The sequence below is a fragment of the Danio aesculapii genome, chromosome 20, assembly GCF_903798145.1.
Source record: "Danio aesculapii chromosome 20, fDanAes4.1, whole genome shotgun sequence".
Classification (NCBI taxonomy): domain Eukaryota; kingdom Metazoa; phylum Chordata; class Actinopteri; order Cypriniformes; family Danionidae; genus Danio; species Danio aesculapii.
Genome location: NC_079454.1, coordinates 832,998 through 855,823, shown reverse-complemented (window position 1 = coordinate 855,823; position 22,826 = coordinate 832,998). Strand labels below are relative to the sequence as shown.

General features: G+C 41.2%; 2 protein-coding genes across 9 annotated transcripts in view; both read right to left on the bottom strand.

The window, feature by feature from the left end:
- The window catches only part of myo6a (myosin VIa), a 72,258-nt gene extending 70,057 nt beyond the window's left edge, over positions 1-2,201 (bottom strand). For all 5 annotated transcript variants that reach the window (XM_056445623.1, XM_056445624.1, XM_056445625.1 and 2 more), the window contains exon 1: positions 2,076-2,201. The gene's annotated coding sequence lies outside the window, so the exon portion shown is untranslated. The remainder of the gene's footprint in view (positions 1-2,075) is intronic.
- A 5,854-nt stretch (positions 2,202-8,055) lies between these two features.
- Positions 8,056-22,826, bottom strand: part of senp6a (SUMO specific peptidase 6a) — a 38,463-nt gene continuing 23,692 nt past the window's right edge. For all 4 annotated transcript variants that reach the window (XM_056481199.1, XM_056481201.1, XM_056481202.1 and 1 more), the window contains 9 exons: positions 22,217-22,333; positions 20,612-20,734; positions 20,429-20,521; positions 17,980-18,173; positions 14,126-14,199; positions 12,400-12,488; positions 12,160-12,228; positions 9,470-9,620; positions 8,056-8,558 (listed from right to left, as the gene is read on the bottom strand). In XM_056481199.1, coding sequence (XP_056337174.1) covers positions 8,343-8,558; positions 9,470-9,620; positions 12,160-12,228; positions 12,400-12,488; positions 14,126-14,199; positions 17,980-18,173; positions 20,429-20,521; positions 20,612-20,734; positions 22,217-22,333 — 1,126 coding nt within the window. In that variant the 3' untranslated portion in view covers positions 8,056-8,342. The remainder of the gene's footprint in view (positions 8,559-9,469; positions 9,621-12,159; positions 12,229-12,399; positions 12,489-14,125; positions 14,200-17,979; positions 18,174-20,428; positions 20,522-20,611; positions 20,735-22,216; positions 22,334-22,826) is intronic.

Below are 22,826 nucleotides of genomic sequence, written 5' to 3'. Positions count from 1 at the left end.
GCACTGTGTGTGCTAGCGGTTGAAAATGTCAACTCTGAGCGGAAAAAGCGTGTTACGTCAGTCGGGTTTTTTCATTCTTCAATTAAATGAAAGCAGAGGGGTTTTCGTTGATTAAAGCATATTTTACGTGGAGCAATCAATTTGAGGTAGCCTGCTATTTTCATTTGACGGGAAAATATATATATATATATATATATATATATATATATATATATATATATATATATATGATCGGACAAACAGTATATGCCGGTTCTTAAAAAAGGATTCAGTCAGTGCTTTCGTTTTGTAACCTAATCTTGTCATTTAAGTGAAAAACATCTAGGGCAGGACTATTTATTTGATTATTTTTATTTAGTTCTGCTTTTCTTTGCTGTTGGAAACACTGCAGGTGAGTGAAGATGTTCTGCTGTTCTGTATGTATGCTGTTGATCACGTTAAAATAAATCAGTGTTTTAAAATGCGATATTTAATGTGTCAGACACAGAATAGACACATCAATTATTTGATTTATTAAATTATTATTTATTATTTATCTGACAAGTTAATTGTTAATATTTGGTTAATGAGCGGCTGTCGGTTGGCAAAATTACCCCAAATGAGCATCCCTAAGTGCTTCATATCCCGATATTACATAGTACATACCGAATCTTTTTTTTTTTGACGATATTGACCATGGTGATATACGATATCGATCCTGAAACGATATGTTGTGCAGCCCTACTTCTAAATGCTAGATTTTTCAGTGTTTTAGAGAACACTAGGTTTTAGATATCTTAAAAACTAACAATACTGATGCTAACATCTAAAAAACTTTAATTTAATTTTATAAAACCTTTAAATCAACATAAAAATATTTGTTGTATTGACTTTGTTGGTCTCCCCATGTTGGTGTAGGTTTCCTCCGGGTGCTCCGGTTTCCCCCACACTCCAAAGACATGCGGTACAGCTGAATTGAATAAGCTAAATTGGCGGTAGTGCATGAGTGTGAATACAAAAGTGTATGGGTGTTTCCCAGTGTTGGGTTGCAGCTGGAAGGGCATCTATTGGATAAACCATATACTGGATAAGTTGGCGGTTCATTCCACTGTGGAAAACCCATAATAAAAGAGACTGAGCTGAAAGAAAATGAATGATTGAATGACTTTGTTCTCATTCAATTGTTTACAGTGTACAGAAGCGGACAGCAGTGTGACTGCCAGAGCTAACTACTGAGGTAAAGTTGGCCTTATATTCGCACATTCACTCATTGTTGAACATTAATATCTTGTGACGTGCTCCCTATATTTTTTTACCATGCTACTTTGAATATTCAGTCTGAATTCACATGTACAAGTGACTTCAAAACAACATTAGCACTATTTAATTGATTGTGAACAATCTTTGACAGTCATTGGCTGCTAATATGATTTCCCCATTTAAAATTAGCAAACAATGCTATTGTCAAATGACATTACTAAGAATAAACTCAGAATGTGTCGAATATAAACCCAACCTTACCTCAATCTTATATAGGACAAGTTTCCTGAGGGAGCAAAGGGCATTTACAACTTCTTGTGACACCGCAGGAGCGAATTACTGTAAAGACAACCTACTAAATAACCTCAGTGAAGCTTTTATGATCCTTCAGGCCAACAAAACTCAATACTCAACACACAAATAACAAAAAAAGCCTGTAGAGAAAGTTTGCCTGGCGATTTGAATTCCTTACACAAGCACAGCAGCATCAGTATTTGCAAGGTAAATGAAGTATATGAGTGAGCAGGAAACATTTGATGTATTTCTGAGGTAAAAAAAAAGGCCTGATGAATGGACGAATAAGACGTATATAAATATCCAGTGAAGCCGTTTGGACCATCAGCTGATCCGAGCACAGGTTTAAACGCATCCCTGACTCAGATGAGCGCAGTACACAACATCAACACATCATTTCCTGGGTTTTCCTCGCCAATGATGACAATATTTTTGTTCGGTTGCCATGACTATACGCATTATCCAAGTAACGATCCGCTACATTTCGTCATTCACACTCCAGGTAAAAGCAAAAGCGCGGGTGGGGAAGGGATGAAACTCACCTCCGTTGCTCTGGCCGCGCAGTCGGTCGGTCGGTGAGTCGGTCGGTCGGTCGGTGAAGTGAACTGAAGGCATTCACGCGAGCTCACAGCCGCTGTCCCGGATGTTGATCAGCCCGAAATCCCGGGATGAAGTCCACGCTCCGTTGTGGCGTCACGCGCGTCCCTGTAAAGCCCGCCCTCTCCTACTCCTCTGCGCGTTCTGGGTGAATTATGGAAATATTGTTGATTTACGACACACACACACACACACACACACAAACAGTTTATTCTGATTAGCTCTAATTGATACATGTGTTATGGTAGAAGGTCTGTTTACCGACAACGCCAGATTTGGTGATGAATGAGTGAATGAATGAATGAATGAATGGAAAGCAGCGCCCTCTAGCGTTTTCCAATTGAAAACACATGTATTTTGAGGTTAGAGACAGCGGTAAAGTTGATTTATTTATTTATTTATTTATTTATTGCAATTTTTACAACACAAAACGGGCAATTAACAATCAACATTGCAGCGCAGTCAAATTAATAAAATAAAAATAATAGTTCTTTATGCAAAGCAACAATAAGGAGCGATACAAAAGATGCATAATCAGATCGAATTGGGTAAGAAACTTGCAATTTCATTTACTGAGAGAGAAATAGAATATATATATGCATATATACTGTATATATATTGAAATTGCAGTACAAAGAGCTTCAGTTATTTGAGTTTTTTTTAATAGTTGAAGCGTTGAACCACTTTCCCTTAGAAAGAAATCAGGTTAAAGAAGGTTTCAGTTTTACAAGAGTGAATAAAAGGCACTCAAATAAATAAAATAAATAAAAGTTCTTCAAACAAATCAACAACTAGGAGCAATACAAAAAGATCAGATCGAATTGGGTTAAATAAAAACTAATAAATTACACTCACTGGCCACTTTATTAGGTACACCTTACTAGTGCCAGGATGGACCCTTCAGAACTGCCTTAATCCTTCGTGGCAGAGATTCAACAAGGCACTGGAAATATTCCTCAGAGATTTTGCTCCATATTGACATGATAGCGTCTCGCAGTTGCTGCAGATTTGTCGGCTGAACATCCATGATGCCAATCTCCCGTTCCACCACATCCCATAGGTGCTCTATTGGATTGAGATCTGGTGACTGTGGAGGCCATTTCAGTACAGTGAACTCATTGTCATGTTCAAGAAACCAGTCTGAGATGATTGGTGCTTTATGACATGGTGTGTTATCCTGCTGGAAGTAGCCATCAGAAGATGGAGACACTGTGCTCATAAAGGGATGGACATGGTCAGCAACAAAACTCAGGTAGGCTGTGGCGTTGACACCATGCTCAATTGGTACTAATGGACCCAAAGTGTGCCAAGAAAATCTCCCCCACACCATTACACCACCACCAGCAGCCTGAACCGCTGATACAAGGCAGGATGGATCCATGCTTTCATGTTGTTGAGGCCAAATTGTGAGCCGAGCATCCGAATGTGTCAGCAGAAATGGAGACTCATCAGACCAGGCAACGTTTCTCCAATCTTCTATTGTCCAGTTTTGGTGAGCCTGTGTGAATTGTAGCCTCAGTTTCCTGTTCTTAGCTGACAGGAGCGGCACCCGGTGTGGTCTTCTGCTGCTGTAGCCCATCTGGTGTATCATCGACATAAGTGGAAATAAACTCAATGTTTTTTTAATGATATCGCCATAGCAGTACTTTTTACTGTACACTGTGGCAAAACCTAACCAAGCCAATGCAGTTTCAGTAATACCAACATAATTTCAAGCCCATCAAGGAGAATGTATGATCTGGGGTGGAAACCAGGGTGGACATTTCAGCAAGACAATGATCCAAAACACAGCCGAGGAGACTCTCAGATGCTTTCAGAGAAAGAAAATCAAGCTTGTAGAATGGCCCCAACCAGTCACCTGAATCGAATCCAATAGAGAATACAGGATAAAGATCAGATTTGATAGACGAGACCCACAGAAGCGTCGAGATTTTGACCTTCTGTTGAATGACTGTGAGAAACACATACCTGAGGCAATGCATGAGGCTTCAGTAGTTCAGCTCTTTCTCCTTCTGTCATTTTATTCTTATCACACATAACTCATTTCTCAGATTGTTTTTGTTTTGTATTATTTTTCTGTTTGTATTGTTTGGGTTTTCACCAAAATCTACTTCAGTTCCAAAAGGTGATCATCCAACACCTTATCTGAATATTTTGAGGCTTCAGCTCGCTCAACATGCGTAGACCAGGCGGTGTTTAGCAGCTGTTTGAATGCATTCAACCAAGTGTTTTCACACTGTTAGGAAATCTGATCAATGCATATTCAACCACCTCTGGAAGTGGTCGAAAGTGGACAAGCTCAAAATATTTCACACCTCACACTGATGCTATCGTCATATAGTAAAGACAATCACATGCAGCTTGGACCTACAACCAGTGGCCGTAGCGCAAAATGCGGGGACCCCACTGCACGGGATTATTGACAGGGCACCCTGGTGAATAGCGGGGCAGGGGGTGGTGTGGGGGTGAAGCGGTTCACAAACAGAATAGCGGGGGGGGGGGGGGGGGGGGTGTTGGCTGGTTGTTGTTGGGGTGGGGGTATGAATTCACATGCTGAAGGATGGGGGGGTGGGGGGTGTTAGGGGAGCGATCACATACTGAAGGGGGGGGTTGTGACACAGGGCCCCCTGATAACGCGGCCTGCTACGCCACTACCTACTACCATATCACCCTGCAGCCCAAGGCCGATTACTCACTGAAGCTGAGCAGGGCTGCTCCTGGTCAGTATCTGGATGGGAGACCACATAGGAAACCGAGGTTGCTGTTGAAAGTGGCATAAGTGAGGCCAGCAGGGGGCGCCCAACCTGCAGTCTGTGCGAGTCCTAATGCCCCAATATAGTGAAGGGGACTCTATATTGTCAGTGAGTGCTGCTTTTCAGATGAGATGTTAAACCGAGGTCCTGACTCTGTGGTCATTAATAATCCCATGGCACTTCTGGTAAAGAGTAGAGGTGTAACCCCGGTGTCCTGGCCAAATTCCCTCCATTGGCCCTTACCTATCATGGCCTCCCAATCGTCCTCATCCACCAAATTTGCTCTATCACTGTCTCTCCGCTCCCCCTATAGCTGGTGTGTGGTGAGCACACTGGTGCCGTTGTTTGCCGTTGATTGTGAAGTGCTTTGGGTGTATGGCCATACATAATAATTGCGATATATAAACACACAGGACATTGCCTAGACACACAAAGGCACAGTAATAGTAGTGTATAAAGATGAATAAGACTGATCATAAAGCACTGAGTAATGACCACCAACCATCCTATTAAGCTTCACCTCCATTTTGACAGACCACTGTTCTCTGAAGTTGCAAGAACGTGATTAGCTAGCATTAGCACTAATATTTGCATCTGATTGGCTGACGCCTGAAAGTTCTCGCGAGCAATATACCCAGCGTGACTCGACTGTCGCACAATTGATGTCAGTCCAATCAAAGTCAATGGCAAACGTTTACTCAGGCAAAAACCCACAAGCTAACTTCACATTGATAATAATTCCTTACATGTACACAGCTCTTTTCTAGACACAAAGCATTTGAAGACACACTTTTTGGGGGGAATCTCCTCATCAGTTATGATATGGGGATGGTTAGGAGCCCATGATGGACAGAGGCCATGCATGGGCCAGGATGCCGGGGTTATAGTCCTACTCTTATGAAGGACATCCTGGGATTTTTAATGACCACATCTGAAAGACGGCACTCACTGACAGTATAGTGTCCCCTTCACTATACTGGGGCATTAGGACTAACACAGACCGCAGGTTGAGCGCCCCCTGCTGGTCTCACTAACATCACTTCCACCAGCAACCCAGTGTTCCCGTGTGATCTCCCATCCAGGTACTGACCGGGCGCAGCCCTGCTTGGCTTCAGTGGACAACCATGTGCGAGTTGCAGAGAGCTAGCTGCCAGTAACATTACAACGCCTGACCTGCAAATGTTTAGTAATAGACAAGATTCATGTCTAAGTACCCCTGTGCTGCGTTCACACCAGACGCAGATGAAGCATCAAGCGCAAGTGATTTACATGTTAGCTCAATGCTAAGACACAAATTGACATCCTGTGGTGATTCGCACGAATAAGGAGGTGCAAACGATAAGATTCGCGTGAATGAAGCAGCGTGAGTTGAGCGTTTTGCTCGAGTTAGAAAATCGGAACTTCAGCAGACATTTGCACCATGTTAACCAATCAGGAGCTTTCGCTTGTAAGGGCGTGATTATGACGTAGCGCCTGTTGTTGGTGTCCTGAGGGAAAATAGTCCCGTCAACACCGGACAACAGCTCATCAAACTGGGCTCGGCTCAGTCGGAAGCACCACTGAAAGCCTCCATCATCCAGGTACAGTTTCTGGAGAAGATGATGAACACTCAGAGCTGGTGCACCTCTGAAATCAGCATCTAGTGGACTGACATGGCGCCGAACGAATCTACGCTGTTTTTCAGCCTTCCTAATGCACACAAACACAGATAATCTCTCAATAAAATCCATGTTAGCCATTTGGAGTCAATGCAAGTCACTAAGCATCAATGGAGTCACTGAGCAGCGTCAATTGCGAGGGGATTTCACAAGGGAATGAAGTACACTCAAAGGCTACGTTCACACTGCAGCCAAATGTGACTCGAATCTGATTTCTTTGCCCACATGCGACTCAGTTAATGACAGTGTGAACAGCCCAAACCGCATGGAATCTGATCTTTACCAGTCAGATCTGTGGCACTTTCATATGTAGTCTTAAATCAGATCTGATGTTCTGCAGTGCGACCGCAGTGTGAACGGTTCAGTCGGATTTCATGTGACTTTTACATCATCTTCGAGCGACATGCGTCATCATTCTGTGCTGCAGACATCCTCTACTCCTCAGCAGCACAGTAGAACAGCACACAGGGCGATTACTGGACCACAGAAAGTTGGTTGTTCATGGGGAAAAAGATTTTGAAGGCAAAACTGGTGCTTGTTAATGATTGGGGCACGGGTTGATCATGAAGCTGAAGAGCGTCGTGCGTGTTGCGGATAGTGGATCCGTGTGCAAAGGAGGGAGAACTTTCTCTCCGAGAGAATAAAGGGCAGGTGCTTGAGCATCCAAACAGAGATAAACCAACTCCGCCTTCACAGTTCAGTCTGCGGCTCCTCATTAACCCTTGATGAGTTCACTACACCGCTGGTCAAACAAACGCGCACCGAGAGTGTCATAAATCACAAATGATCAGTGTTTTCAATCACAAGTGACTTATTTTAGATTTCAAATGCCGAAATACACTTTAGTAGTAGCAGAACAATCATTTACATTTGATTAAATACACCACGGTTGTCTGTGAAGAGTAATAATCATATAAGCATGATCTGACCGTGCTTACGTCATACAGTATACACACTGTGTGCATTATTAGACAGTTTGTGCTGTCCGTATCTGTACTTTGGCGCTTGTGGGTCAGTTTAGGAACAGGATCTGTTCACACTGCAAATCTGATATCGGCCACATTTATAAGAGCAGTGTGAACAGCCATGCAGAAACAACAGATCTGAGAAAACAGCAGATTTGAGGACTCAGCCTGGCAGTGTGAACGTAGCCTAAATGTTCACGTGTCTATTTACGCGCGATTTACTCACGCGTGTGGTGTGAACACAGCATCAGAAAAGCCCAAACGTAGAACCCAATCAAACACGTAAAGAAACATAAAGAAGCAAAGCCTCATGTTTGTTGACACGTGATATTCCTGTATTTGTCTGTCCACCAAGGCAAATGTGCACTGCTGAATGGCAAATAGCAGAACACTGAAAGATGAATCTATTTCACTGTAGTCACACAAAGCTTGCTCGGAGGTTGATTTTACAAAAAAAGCGCACTTTTTTCCTTCAGAGTCCAAACGCAACACTGGACAGTACTGTGTTAATCACCCTATAGGCACATTCGAGCGAAGCGTCCAGGGTGATGAACACATGAAGTTTCATTATTTCACAGATGGAGCAAAACTGAAGGATGTCTGAGATGTAAAACTCTAAAGGCAGCAGAAGTGTCAAAGTCAGAGAAACGCCTAGCTTATGTACAATTTATTAGATACAAATGAAATCAGACAGACAAACACAAAGTTGTTTCGTTTAAGTTCGTATCATCAAAACTAGAAGGAGATCGTCAGAAATAACGGCAGAGTCGTCCAGCAGCGTACAATCACACAAGGCCCTGATTGGCTGTAAGTGTTTGTTAGTCATGTGACGGAGCTCAGGAGCTGATTGGTGGGATGAGGTCGGCTGACTCCAGAGAGTCCTCGTAAGGGCTGTGAGCGCGGTCCGTCTGATCGGAGCTCTCCAGGCTGAGCTGCTGCTGAGTCTGAAGCTTCAGGATCAGATCCTTGATCTCCTCCCGCTTGGTCTTCATCCGCTGTTGGGGAAACCACTCCAGTAAATTCATTGGGAGATGAAAGCTTGGAAGGGGACTCTGGGGAGGGAAATGAAATCCGTTTAATCAGCAGTCAACAGAGAAATCACGAAGCAGCTTGAATGTGAATGTCTTTTTATTTTCTCATGCATTAGAATGTAAAGCCCGAGACACACCAGGCTGACGTCAAGGAACTAGCGGTGAACATGCTTGTTTGAAACCCTCTGATTGTTGGCAGTGTTTTTTTTAATCATCAATAGACCCCAAAGCCCTTAAAATCTCCAGCACTGTTAGTAATTCTGCCTGAATCTGTTGATTTAAATTCATTACAGGCTGATAGTGGAGCTTTTGCAACTGTAGTAGCTAGACAACTTATTCTTATCAATAGGAAGTCAGCAGCACCTCCTTATCAGCAATAGGTTTTTGATATTTTACATGCTCTTAGAATAGAAACGATTCAGTAGACACACACTACCCGAAAAAAGCCTTGTCGCCTATCCAGGTTTAAGTGAGTCCCAGAGTTCATCAAGACTCTTTGTGTTCATCTTCAACGCCGCCTCCATCTTACCCCAGACGTGCTCAATAATGTTCATGTCTGGTGACTGGGCTGGCCAATCCTGCAGCAGCTTGACCTCCTTTGCTTTCAGGAGCTTTGATGTGGAGGCTGAAGTATGAGAAGGAGCGCTATCCTGCTGGAGAATTGTCCCTCTCCTGTGGTTTGTAATGTAATGGGCAGCACAAATGTCTTGATACCTCAGGCCTTTTGACATCAAAAGTGGCTGATCTATTTAGACGGAAGTGACTAGATTTGGATGATTAAATCTTCTAAATCCCAATGTTGTCACTGTTTTGGACCACACTAGCTTATAGATATCCTTAAAACTAAAAATACTGATACTATTTTCACGAGACTTTAATTGGCGTTCCCATCCTAAGAACGGTTCAGTACTAGTGTATTTTGATCCTCTCACCTCGAAGAAGCTCTCCACGTACTGCAGCACATAGACTCCACAGTCACTGAAGTTGTCCTGCTGCGGCACACGAGGACTCGAACCCTTCATCAGCTCTTTCCCGAAACTCCTCCGAGAGCCTTTCTTCACCTCCCACTCCACCTCTAGATACCTGTGAAACACGACACACACACTACGGTTTCAAAGATCCACCTCCATAAATCCAAGAGGAAACAAACTTTATTAATAACAATAATTAACAGCAGCACGCATCATTACGAGGTGTTACCACACTGAAAAAAACTACTGCGGCTTCGTTCTTCTGAGTACATTTTATATAGGATGTGAACAAAATATTTCATCTGCCTTAAAGGGCACCTATTTTACCCCTTTTACAAGATGTAAGATAAGCCTTTGGTGTCTCCAGAAGGTGTCTGTAAAGTTTCATCTCAAAACACCCAGCAGATCATTTATTACAGCCTCCAGAATCTGCTTATTCTGTTATTCTGTTGTAGCCTGTGGCTTTAAATGCAAATGAGCAGTTTCTCTCCGCCCACCGCTCCCTTGTGTGTGTCTGCTTCTCCTGCGTTACGTCAGATAAACAGCAGTCAGTGATAGAGAGAGACTCTGATGAACTACTATTTATTTTGATCAAAAATAGCTCGGCCACACTTTACAATGAGGCAGTGGTTCTCAACTGGTCCCACATTTTTACATGGTCATCAAGCCGCGACCCTAATTTTTAGGAACTATAATATAATTCTAGGAATGATAATTAATTTGTATTTATTTGTTAACATACACAAGTAGTGACAGACAAATCATAAGAAAATCAGCAAGACTTACAAATAAGAAGATGATTTTATTGCTGTCATTTAATTATATGTATGCACTTGTGATGCCCTCAGCTCTTGGAGTCGTCTTTGTAAATAGTCCACAGGTTTGTCTTTGCAACCAGGATGTTCGGTTTCTAAATGTCGTTTCTTTTGAAAGCACTTCACTACATACGACATACTGAGGTTTTAAGCCATCAATACATGTAAATAATCCATACTTTACATATTCTGGGTCGTACTTGCGACATGTTTGTTGCTATAATTAAATGAAATTTCACATGTCAAACGGTACGGTTGTCGCGCACGCATTTCAAAATAAAAGTCCGGTATACGCAAACGAAGTTCAAATTGAAACTTGTTGCTTTTTTGACCACACACTCTGCGACCCACTGAAAATGTTCCCGTGACCCACTTTTTTGTCGTTTGTCGCGCACGCATTTCAAAATAAAAGTCCGGTATACACAAACGAAGTTAAAATTGAAACTTGTTGCTTTTTTGACCACACACTCTGCGACCCACTGAAAATGTTCCCGTGACCCACTTTTGGGTCGGTTGTCGCACACGCATTTCAAAATAAAAGTCCGGTATACGCAAACAAAGTTCAAATTGAAACTCGTTGCTTTTTTGACCACACACTCTGCGACCCACTGAAAATGTTCCCGTGACCCACTTTTGGGTCGGTTGTCGCGCACGCATTTCAAAATAAAAGTCCGGTATACGCAAACGAAGTTCAAATTGAAACTTGTTGCTTTTTTGACCACACACTCTGCGACCCACTGAAAATGTTCCGTGACCCACTTTTGGGTCGGTCGCGCACGCATTTCAAAATAAAAGTCCGGTATACGCAAACGAAGTTCAAATTGAAACTTGTTGCTTTTTTGACCCACACACTCTGCGACCCACTGAAAATGTTCCCGTGACCCACTTTTGGGTCGGTTGTCACGCACGCATTTCAAAATAAAAGTCCGGTATACGCAAACAAAGTTCAAATTGAAACTTGTTGCTTTTTTGACCACAACACTCTGCGACCCACTGAAAATGTTCCCGTGACCCACTTTTGGGTCGGTTGTCGCGCACGCATTTCAAAATAAAAGTCCGGTATACGCAAACGAAGTTCAAATTGAAACTTGTTGCTTTTTTGACCACACACTCTGCGACCCACTGAAAATGTTCCCGTGACCCACTTTTGGGTCGGTTGTCACGCACGCATTTCAAAATAAAAGTCCGGTATACGCAAACGAAGTTCAAATTGAAACTTGTTGCTTTTTTGACCACACACTCTGCGACCCACTGAAAATGTTCCCGTGACCCACTTTTGGGTCGCAACCCACCAGTTGAGAATCACTGCAATAAGGTTTCAATAGTTAATGTTAGTTACTGTATTTACTAGCATAATTAATTATGAACAATACCTGTAGAGCATTTATTAATCATTATTAACATTCGAATTTATGCTCGTTAACATTAATGCACAGTAAATTCACATGAACTAACTATAAACAACTGTATTTTCATTAACTAACATGATCAAATACTGTAATTTACATATCATTCATTGTTTGTTCATGTTAGTAAATGCATTAACTAATACAACTCTATTCTAAAGTGTTATCAATAGCATTTCAATAATAATAATAAACTCTTGTCGTGTTTTTATAGTATACAACATTTTTACTTTATAGCCAGAACGTCTCAAAATCACACACATCTGTTTTTATGTGGATCATCCATTCAGCCAAGCCTAAAGCGAGCTGCTTTCAGAGGAGTGCTGGAAGGTTCAGCTGGCTGAAAAACGCTCTAATGGACCCACTTTGACCAGCATCAGTGTGTTAAGGTTTTATTTTCACTTCTGTGTGTGTCCAAGTAGTAACTTACTCTCGTAAGGTTTTCACCACGGTTGACCTGGTTGGTCCACGCAGAGAATCCATGATCAGAATACAAGGCCTGAGGAAACCAATCAAATATCACTGTTAGTGTCAAAAATAAATGAATAAAAAAGTTCAACTTCAAACTGGATTTTAACGGTTGCTTTTGTATTATATTCTAATCCAATTATATATCTGTTTGTGGTTTATTTGACTTGTGCATGTGTTCACAGGAATTATCTGCACTGACTGTTTGCAGATGGTGGGTTTGGAGGTCCACTCTGCTCTGTCGAAGCTGCCAGATTCGTCCGCCAATGCCCCGTCCTCACTGCACTCATCCTGAAAACACAATCACAAGTTCAAACATGCATGCACACAAAAACTAATCGATGTGTCTCTCATGATTAAATATCCGAGGCCTGTGTTTATTTCATTTATATTGATTTAATTCTAAGGTGGACTTTTTTAAAGTCACTGTAACAAAATGAATGACGCCACAAACCCACTGCAAATCCTTCGATGATCAAATAACGGGTATTAAAATAAAGTATTTTAGATGCTAGCATCAGTGTTGATCATTTTAATGAAATCTGTAATCTAGTGTGCTCCAACACCGTGACAAAAATTTGCATTTAGAATATATTAAACTGATAGCAACATGTTAAGCTTGTAGTTTGTCACTTCCAGCTAAATAGATCAACGGTTTTATTCACGTCACCTCAAACTACAGTTTTTCATCACATCATAACCATAATCAGACGCTCCAGTTGGTTTTTAAAAGGGGAGGAGTTACTCTATGCCCCACCCTCTCTTCATGTTTCAGTTGAGATTACGTCAAACATAGAATAAAAATGCACATTTCAAAGCACTTCACTGCACCGCTAACTACAATCCATGTTAGCCAAAGCAGTTGCACTGTTGCAACAGTAGTTCAGTAGTACTTTAATTAAAAATACTTTATAAGCATTTAAATTATCATTTAATACAATCAACTTATCACATTGCACTTATTTTTTTATTATCTGCATCTAATTACATCTGTAATTACATTTGTTGATCATCCCTAACACTTCAACCCACCCATACCACCAAACCTGTTCATAACCCAACCTGTATCCCACCTCAAGGGCACCAGAAGTGTTGTGCAATGCAATATGAACACATTAAGTACATTGTACTTATTTCTGCTCCAAGTACCTAGTTGTTGAGGCCACTTAAGAGAGACCAAAACAAGGCTACTGACGTCAAAATTCTTAATGAAAGCATTACTGCAATCACGTAGATGTTTTACATTTACTTAAAGAAACACTCCACTTTTTTTCTGCAATAGCCTCATTTTTCAGCTCCTTTAGAGTTAACAGTTGAGTTTTACCATCTTTGAGCACTTTTAGCTTAGCTTAGCATAAATCATTGAATCGGATTAGACCATTAGCATTTAGATATTAACATCTAGGATTAGCGTCCAGGTAATTTTCCTATTTAAAGCTTGACTCTTCTGTAGTTTCATCGTGTAGTGAGACCAAAAGAAAATGAAAAGTTGCTATTTTCTAGGTTACTTATAGGAACTAAACTCTTATTGTGGCGTAATAATCAATTGTAGTATGATTGCAGTCGTGGTGCGGCTACTAATAGTAAAACAGCACTTTTCAGTTTCTGTCAGTCTTACTATACGATGCACTACAGAAGAGTCGAACTTTATATAGACAAACATAGAAAGTCCTTCTAATTTTTTTTTTGAGTAAGATGCTAATGGTCTAATCTGATTCAATGATCTATGCTAAGCTAAGCTAAAGGTGCTCCTGTCAGACCCAGAAGGTAAAAATGTGAAAACTCAAGTGTTTAACTGCAGCTTATCTGTGAGCAATTTCAATCACTGAACAATGAAGATGAATAAATCATCATACCCTAACAATACACACTTACACTGACGGCTACATTAACAGAATGAACTTTGACACCAAACTGAAGTGAATTACCGGACATGAGCTTTGGTCATCAGACTGGTGGGAATCGTCTTCTGTGTTATACTCGATTATTCTGCGTAAACCATCTGGAATGGAGAGCAAAACGTGTTTTTGTTATCTCTATGTGCGCTCAGGGTCTCAGAGAAACATCATTTCAATTCTCTGTATGTCTGTACACAGCTGAAGTCAGAGTTATTTTCCCTCAAGTGAATTTTTTTCTTCAAAATATTTCCCAAATGATGTTGAAACAAATTCAGGAAATGTTCACAGTATTTCCTCTAATATTTTTTCTTCTGGAGAAAGTCTTATTTGTTTTATTTCGGCTAGAATAAAAGCAGTTTTTAATAGTTGTAAAGCCATTTTAAGGTCAATATTATTAGCCCCTTTAAGCAATATTAGTTTTGGATTGTCTCCAGATTAAACCACTGTTATACAATGACTTTCCTAATTACCCTAACTTTACCCTAATTAACCCAGTTAAAGAGCCCCTATTATGAGTTTTGCAGTGTGTATCACAGCTCTTGTGAATAAAATCATCCAGCTGAGGGTTAAATCTGAAAGTGCACATTGTTTAAAACTATTGATTTTTTATTAACAGATTCAGCTCAGAGTCATTTAAATGATTCGTCGTTCGTCTGGATCTTTTGCCTGTTCGTATCGACGTCAATATGAAACGACTAAATATGAAGTGCTGGATCCAGTAAAACGTGAACGCACCTTTCCCTTCAAACACTAGCAGAGTGCGGGTGTGTGTGTGGGACTGATCATGACTGAAGATGAGTGAACAATAATGAGTGAGCGTTCAGCTGATTAATGCAGTAATCTACCCGAGGGGATTCCTCGCAAAGAGGACTACTGATGTATGGGACTTTGTCAAAGCTTGACAGGAACTTTACAGTACCAAGTTCATGGATCAGTTTCTTCCTCTAGTTCACAAGTGTAAGTAAATGTGATATATTAAAGAGCCCATATTATGGGTTTTTGAAAATGCTCTTCCATGTAGTGTGTAACACAGCTCTAAGTGAAGTGAAATATCCAGCTAAGGCTTAAATCTGTAAGTGTACAGTGTTTAAAACTATTGATTCATCTATAAAAGAGTCGACTCATAGTGCTTCAAACGAGTCGTCTTGATAACGAGTCATTAGGTGTTTCGCGATGACGCAGCCACGAAACACAAGCCTCGCCAGTAGTTATGCGCGCAAACCAGGGAGATTTGAAACCTGCGGCCCCGCCCACTAACACAGAAAAAACACTAGACACACACACACAGACACCGCCGGTCCAATGAAGTCACGCTGTGCTCAGATGGATAATATTGACAGTCTCTACCCAAAGATGAGTTGTGAACTGTGAAGAGTCAGTGGTTGAGGTTTATTCACTAGTGTAAGTAAGTGCGATTAAAATTGTTGCCTCGTTTAACTTGCAAATTATGTATTTATTGTGTTTTGTTACTTGTTAACCTGGTACAGTACACGCGGTTACTCTTTATATTCTCTTATCACATGTAAGCCACGTTAAAAACGCGACGCGTGCCGCTTTGTTTACGGATTTAACGTTAAAGGCTTTTGTGAGCTCGCGTTCCACTGCCGTTTGTCGTTGCTATGGCGATCGTAAGCTAGGAGACGGGAGAGGTGTCGATCTCCCTAGTTCTGAGGAGGAACGTGATGTGTTTGTGTGTGTGTGTGTGAGAGAGAGAGAGAGAGAGAGAGAGAGAGAGAGAGAGAGAGAGAGAGAGAGAGAGAGAGAGAGAGAGAGAGAGAGAGAGAGAGAGAGAGAGAGAGAGAGAGAGAGAGAGAGAGAGAGAGAGAGAGAGAAAAAGAACAGGTCGAGTTTGTGACGCCTAGGGGCTAGGAGACAGGAGACTCGCGTCGCTTTCCCTAGTTCTTCTGAGGAGCGTTGTGTGTGTGTGTGTGAGAGAGAGAGAGAGAGAGAGAGAGACTCGCTTCGCTTTCCCTAGTTTTTCTGAGGAGCGTTGTGTATGTGTGTGTGTGTGTGTGTGTGTGTGTGTGTGTGAGAGAGAGAGAGAGAGAGAGAGAGAGAGAGAGAGAGAGGGAGAGGGAGAGGCTAGGAGACTCGCGTCGATCTCCCCAGTTCTTCTGAGGAGGGTTGTGTGTGTGTGTGTGTCTCGCGCTGAAGCCTGTCACTGTCGACCAATCGCAGCAGGCTGTCATCGGTCCAATCAGTGCATATTAGCTTCGCGCTGAGGAGGGGGTTGGGTTGGGAGTCGCTGGGATAATTAGGTAAAAATAAATGCAGATTATAAGACCATCAAAGTGTTTTATGACCTTGCATGCATATTAGACTGTTGTTGGAGACCCTTACAACCTAAATATGACCCTATTTCATGTATAATATGGGCTCTTTAAATTTAGTTTTGCTACTTGTAACTGCTCCACGCGGCTTGTACTGTATCTAGTGTTCTCTTTATATTCTCATATCGCATTTAAAGCCATGATGGAAACACAACGCTAAGGCCACCGTCAGCTGTTCCTACACATGTGCGGCGGTCTAGATTCAGAATAGTTCAGCTTTTGCCGCTGTGTGGATTAATACTGAATGTGTGTCATGATTAAGAGTAGAGCAATATGCTGGTGTTTAACTGCACTGCTTTAATGCACTCCTGCAGTGGGCTCACACATACACTCTGCACCCTGACTACTTCAACAATGTTGATAAGCCGTGGTGGAGGCTTCTCTATGTCTCACGCTTAACGCAGTCACCCAATCACAACAGACTGGTCATCGGCTAATCGGCACAGATTAGATTCACGCTAAGCAGGGGTTTGGGAACAAATGAATCGCTGAACCATTCTTACGGGAGTCGTTAGGATAATTAGGTAAAATAAGAGAAGTATATTTATAAACTAATTTCGAGAGGATCACGTGATTATGTTTGAACACGGCTGGTTCTGCATTAGCTACGTATGATCCACCAATCAGGCCCGTCCTAACCCACTATAAACAGCCAGGGTTTCTCACTACAGCCATCTTTGATTTGAAGAATCCCCCCTTCCACCTCTACTTCTCCACCTTTCTCTTCATAGGGCGGCACGGTGGCCCAGTGGTTAGTACTGTTGCCTCACAGCAAGAACGTTACCGGTTCTAGTCCTTTAACAGACTGGCGGTCGTTTCTGTGCGTAGTTTGCATGATCTTCCAGTGCTCGCGTGAGTTTTCTCCGAGTTTTCCGGTTTTCCTCCCACATTCCAAAAAAACATGCACTACAAGTGAATTGATCAATCTAAATTTAACACTACTGTCAAACTCTCATCCTGCAGCATATCTCTTCATTGCAATCATTTTAGTCATCAGCTCTAATCAAGGGGGGAGTTGTCGAGATCTACCTGAGCTCAAAGCTCCCCTCTCACCCTGCAAACGGGAGGAAGCCCAGGGCTCAAAGACCTTTTCTCTCCCAGGACAGCATGCCAAACTTGCTTATAATCAATAATCAGCCAAGTGTGAACTCTTGAAATGCAGATTATAGGACAATGAAAGTGTTTTTTGACCTTGCATGAATATCAGCCTGTTGCTGGAGACCCAAAACCAAAATATGACCTTTTATAATGTAAAGTATGGGCTCTTTAAGCCTTTAAATGTCACTTTAAGCTAAATACTAGTGTCTTGAAGATGATCTAGTCTAATAGTATTTACTGTCATCATGACAAAGAGAAAATAAATCAGTGATTAGAGATGAGTTATTAAAACTATTATGATTAGAAATGTGTTGAAGAAATCTGCTCTCAGTTAAACAGAAATTGGGGAAAAAATATAAAGTAGGGCTAATAACTCTGACTTCAACTGAGTGTGGCAGAATTGACAGTAACTCAGCAGTGACTGTATAGTGACTGGTCTGTAATTGAAGGACTCACCGGTCAACTGTACTTGGTTTGCCTCAGCTCTGTGCGGGACGGCTGTGTTCTGGCTGAACTGGTCCCGCTCTTCTGAAGCTCCGTCTGTGGGTAGGCTGGAGGACACCGCAGTCTGAGGCTGGTACAGCGGGTTCGGCTCAACCTGAGCACTCTCAAGACCCGGAAAACAGATTACGGCCAGATACCAGTGTGCTCTACACAGACACAGGCAGACAAAGAGAGAGAGAGACTATTTAAAAATATGACAATATATTCACTCAGCAAGTACATTTTATTATTTTTTATTGTTTTTTAGGGGTTTTTGTCTTTATTTTGACAGGACAGTAGAGAGAATTGACAGGAAAGTATGGGGAGCAGAGAGAGGGGAAGGATTGGCATTGGACCTCAAGGCAGGAATCGAACCCGGGTTGCCGTGAACACTGGAGTGCATGTGTCGGTGCACTTTCCACTACGCCATAGGCACCGACAAGATCATTTTTGAGAGAGAGAAATCAGCAGCTATGTAAGCTTCTCTGACAATATCATGGCAAAAAACAGATCAAATTTACCACATATTATAAATGTCACTTTACTATAATTATGAAAATATTTCAACAATAAAAAAGGTATGGAAAGCAGTCAATAATACATAAGATAAAATGCATAAATAATCATAATAAGCAAGATAAAAATAGCAGCATTTAAAGGTTTAGGTTAATACCAAAGCAGTATTTAAGGGCTAGTTGATTTTTGAGAAATTAGTATTTACACTTCTGCATTTAGCTGAAACGTAGCTTTCATCCCACGCGACTTACACCTGTGAACACACACCTGGAGCAGCAGGCTGCCTGGGGATTGGTCTGAAAATGCTACTTTTATTTAATACTTGAACCGCCAGAGGATATTTAAAGGGACAGTTCACCAAAAATGGAAAATTTACTCACTATTTACTCTTCGTCAGGTGCTTCCAAACCTTTATGAAAGTCAATTTATTAAATTTTTTGATCTATATATTTATATATTTTTAATGTAATTATTCTCATTCATTCATTTTTCTTCAGCTTAGTCCCTTTATTTATCAGGGGTCGCCACAGCGGAATGAACCGCCAAGTATGCCTTTCCAGCTGCGGATGCCTTTCCAGCTGCAGCAACCCAATACTGGGAAACACCCATACACACATACTCTCATACACTACGGCCAATTTAGTTAATCAATTCCCCTATGTCACATGCATTTGGACTGTGGGGGAAACCGGAGCATTCGGAGGAAACGCACACCAACACCGGCAGAACATGCAAACTAAACGCAGAAACGCCAACTGACCCAGCCGAGGCTCAAACCAGCAACCTTCTTGCTGTGATGCCACAGTGCTAACCACTGATATACTACTAATAAACAGGAAAAGTAACTTTTGCATTACTTTAAAAAATAATTTGTTAAATGACTATAAAATAAATATAAAGCATCGTTCACTAATCTACACTATTGTAATGTTGTCGTGGGATAATGTGAGACACAACAGCAGCATGTCCTCAACTATATATCTAGATATTATTCTGCTGAGTTCTGTCGGAGTAATAAGTGTCTCCAGTGTTTTTTTGCTTTGACGTCGTGGCTTCGTCTCCTCCTTTGGTAGCAGAGCTCACATTATCACCTGCGTAGCCACTAATGCTGTTGCGGCATGTGACGACGTGAGCTGCTGAACTGGATTAGAATTACTCGTCACTAGGGATGGGTATCGTTAAGGTTTAAACGGTATCACTACTTTTATCGACGCCACTTATCAGTTCGGTACTTTAACGGTTTTCTTATCTGTACTTTTTGTAGTTTCTTTTATTAGAAAAAACAAATTGAACAGAATTAACAACAATTAATTTTATTATTATGTTTTTAATTGTAAAATAAAACGAAACCAATAATTGTAAAACAAATAAATCGTTTTTCCTGTAAAAGAAATGTACAACGGTTTGAAGGAAAACGACTCTCAGATTTTAACTATTCTTCTGGAGAAAAATATATCAGGTATAAAGTTATAATATATCAGTTATAATGTTATATATTATATATCAGTTATAATGTTATATATTATATATCAGTTATAATGTTATATATATCAGTTATAATGTTATATATTATATATCAGTTATAATGTTATATATTATATATCAGTTATAATGTTATATATATCAGTTATAACGTTATATATTATATATCAGTTATAACGTTATATATTATATATCAGTTATAACGTTATATACAGTTATATATTCTCAGGTAATGGTGTTGTAATGGGGAAACAGTTACTCATTTGATTGTTCAGTACTGATAAAAGTCTCACTGTTTATTTATAGCACCGCTCTCCCCATCGCTGGCTATTACACTGTGAATAAAACTGAATAACATGGACCCTTTTAAATGATAATAACATACAGTCACACACGTCTCCATTCAGTGAGAGGAAAAACTCACGACTCATTAATGGGCACAAAGATGAAGTCCTTCTGGAAGAGATCCACATGACGCGTCCATGTCTTCACTCTGTTGTGTTTCCTCTTCTGGATGCTGAAACACACGACACACACACATCCTCAGTATTAAACTGCAGCACATCTCGAAAAAGGGAAACATTTCCAGCAAATAATGTGCGCTCACGGCAGGCTGGAGGTGTCTACGGTGTTCCTCCGCTCTCTCTGATTGAGTCTCTTGTAGAAGAAGGAGCTGAAGACGTGACTGCGGACGGCATCTTCTTTCTTCAGCTTCTCCAAAAACAGATATCTACAAGCACAGAGCACATATGCTCATTAAATAACTCACAATCAACATAGCTTTCATTCAATATAGGTCAGAGGAGAATGGCCAGACTGGTTCCAGCTGATAGAAAGGCAACAGTAACTCAAATAAGCACTCGTTACAACCGAGGTCTGCAGAAGAGCATCTCTGAACACACAACACGTCCAACCTTGAGGCGGATGGGCTACAGCAGCAGAAGAACACACCGGGTGCCGCTTCTGTCAGCTAAGAACAGGAAACTGAGGCTACAATTCACACAGGCTCACCAAAACTGGACAATAGAAGATTGGAGAAACGTTGCCTGGTCTGATGAGTCTCCATTTCTGCTGCCACATTCGGATGCTCGGCTCACAATTTGGCCTCAACAATATGAAAGCATGGATCCATCCTGCCTTGTATCAGCGGTTCAGGCTGGTGGTGTTGTAATGGTGTGGGGGAGATTTTCTTGGCACACTTTGGGTCCATCAGTACCAATTGAGCATGGTGTCAACGCCACAGCCTACCTGAGTATTGTTTCTGACCATGTCCATCCCTTTATGAGCACAGTGTCTCCATCTTCTGATGGCTACTTCCAGCAGGATAACGCACCATGTCATAAAGCGCCAATTATCTCAGACTGGTTTCTTGAACATGACAATGAGTTCACTGTACTCAAATGGCCTCCACAGTCACCAGAGCTCAATCCAATAGAGCAGCTTTGGGATGTGGTGGAACGGGAGATTGGCATCATGGATGTGCAGCCGACAAATCTGCAGCAACTGTGTGATGCTATCATGTCAATATGGAGCAAAATCTCTGAGGAATATTTCCAGTGCCTTGTTGAATCTCTGCCATGAAGGATTAAGGCAGTTCTGAAGGCAAATGGGGGTCCAACCTGGTACTAGAAAGTGTACCTAATAAAGTGGCCGGTGAGTGTCGTTTGCTTTTGTTATTCACCCACTACAACTGCACAATATTCAACCAGGCACTAGTTAATCACAGTAATTTAGTAAGTTAGAGAGGGAGACCACAATTTAGTTCAACTTGTAGTAAAATGTTGTGTATTAAAGAGATAGTTCAACCCCAAAATCTCCTCATTTACTTACACTCAAGTGATTCTATTTGCTTATGAGTTTCATTCTTCTGTTGAACACAGAAGAAGATATTCTGAGGAATGTTGGAAAAAAGCAGCCACTGACATTTACTATAGGAACTAAAAAATACAATGGAAGTCAATGGCTGTTTTTATTCCAGCGTTTTTCATTATATCTTCCTTTGTGCTCAACAGATCATCTTTTTCTTATTGTCATACTTTTAACATGCAAGCTTGATCACATTCACAAATAATAAAAAAGGAAATAACAAATAAACCAAACATCAGCACAGCACAGATGTCTAAAATAAAGCTCCAATATCAGTATGATTATGCCCAGGAAGGGCATAATGAACGTTTGTTCACAGCAATGTACAGATAAAAAAGATACTGACTTGAGATAGAAGTCAATGATGACATCATTGAGGAACTCTCCGTCACTCAGGCAGTGCAGGTCCTCATTGGTCACTGAGATTCCTCCTTTAGCAGGCGGTGGCGGGTAAACCAATAACCTACCAAATACGATAAAAATGAAAAGACACTACTTTAACATGGCTTTCACTGTTTTGTAGACTTGGAGAATTAGGCTGCATCCGAAACCGCATGCTTCTATACTATATAGTATGCTAAAATCAGTATGCGAGCAGAGTAGTATGTCCGAATTCATACAATTCGGAAATCAGTAAGTGAGAAGTACCCGGATGACTTACTACTTCCGGCGAGATTCTGAAGTGCGCATCCGGCTATCCCATGATGCCCCGCAAGAGAATTCCTGAATGGGAGTTAAGCGACGCAACTGATGCAGGTAGGTCATGGCGGATGTAGTACGTCCGAATTCCATTCATACTTTTCGCATTCATACTGTATAGAACGCCGAGAAGTACGTTTAAATTTGAGTAGTACTACTGAGTAGTAGGCGGTTTCAGACACAGCCTTAGTGATAGAAGCAATTTAGATTTTTCGTGACTCATTCCAATTTTTTTTATTTCCAATTTTGTGGCTGGC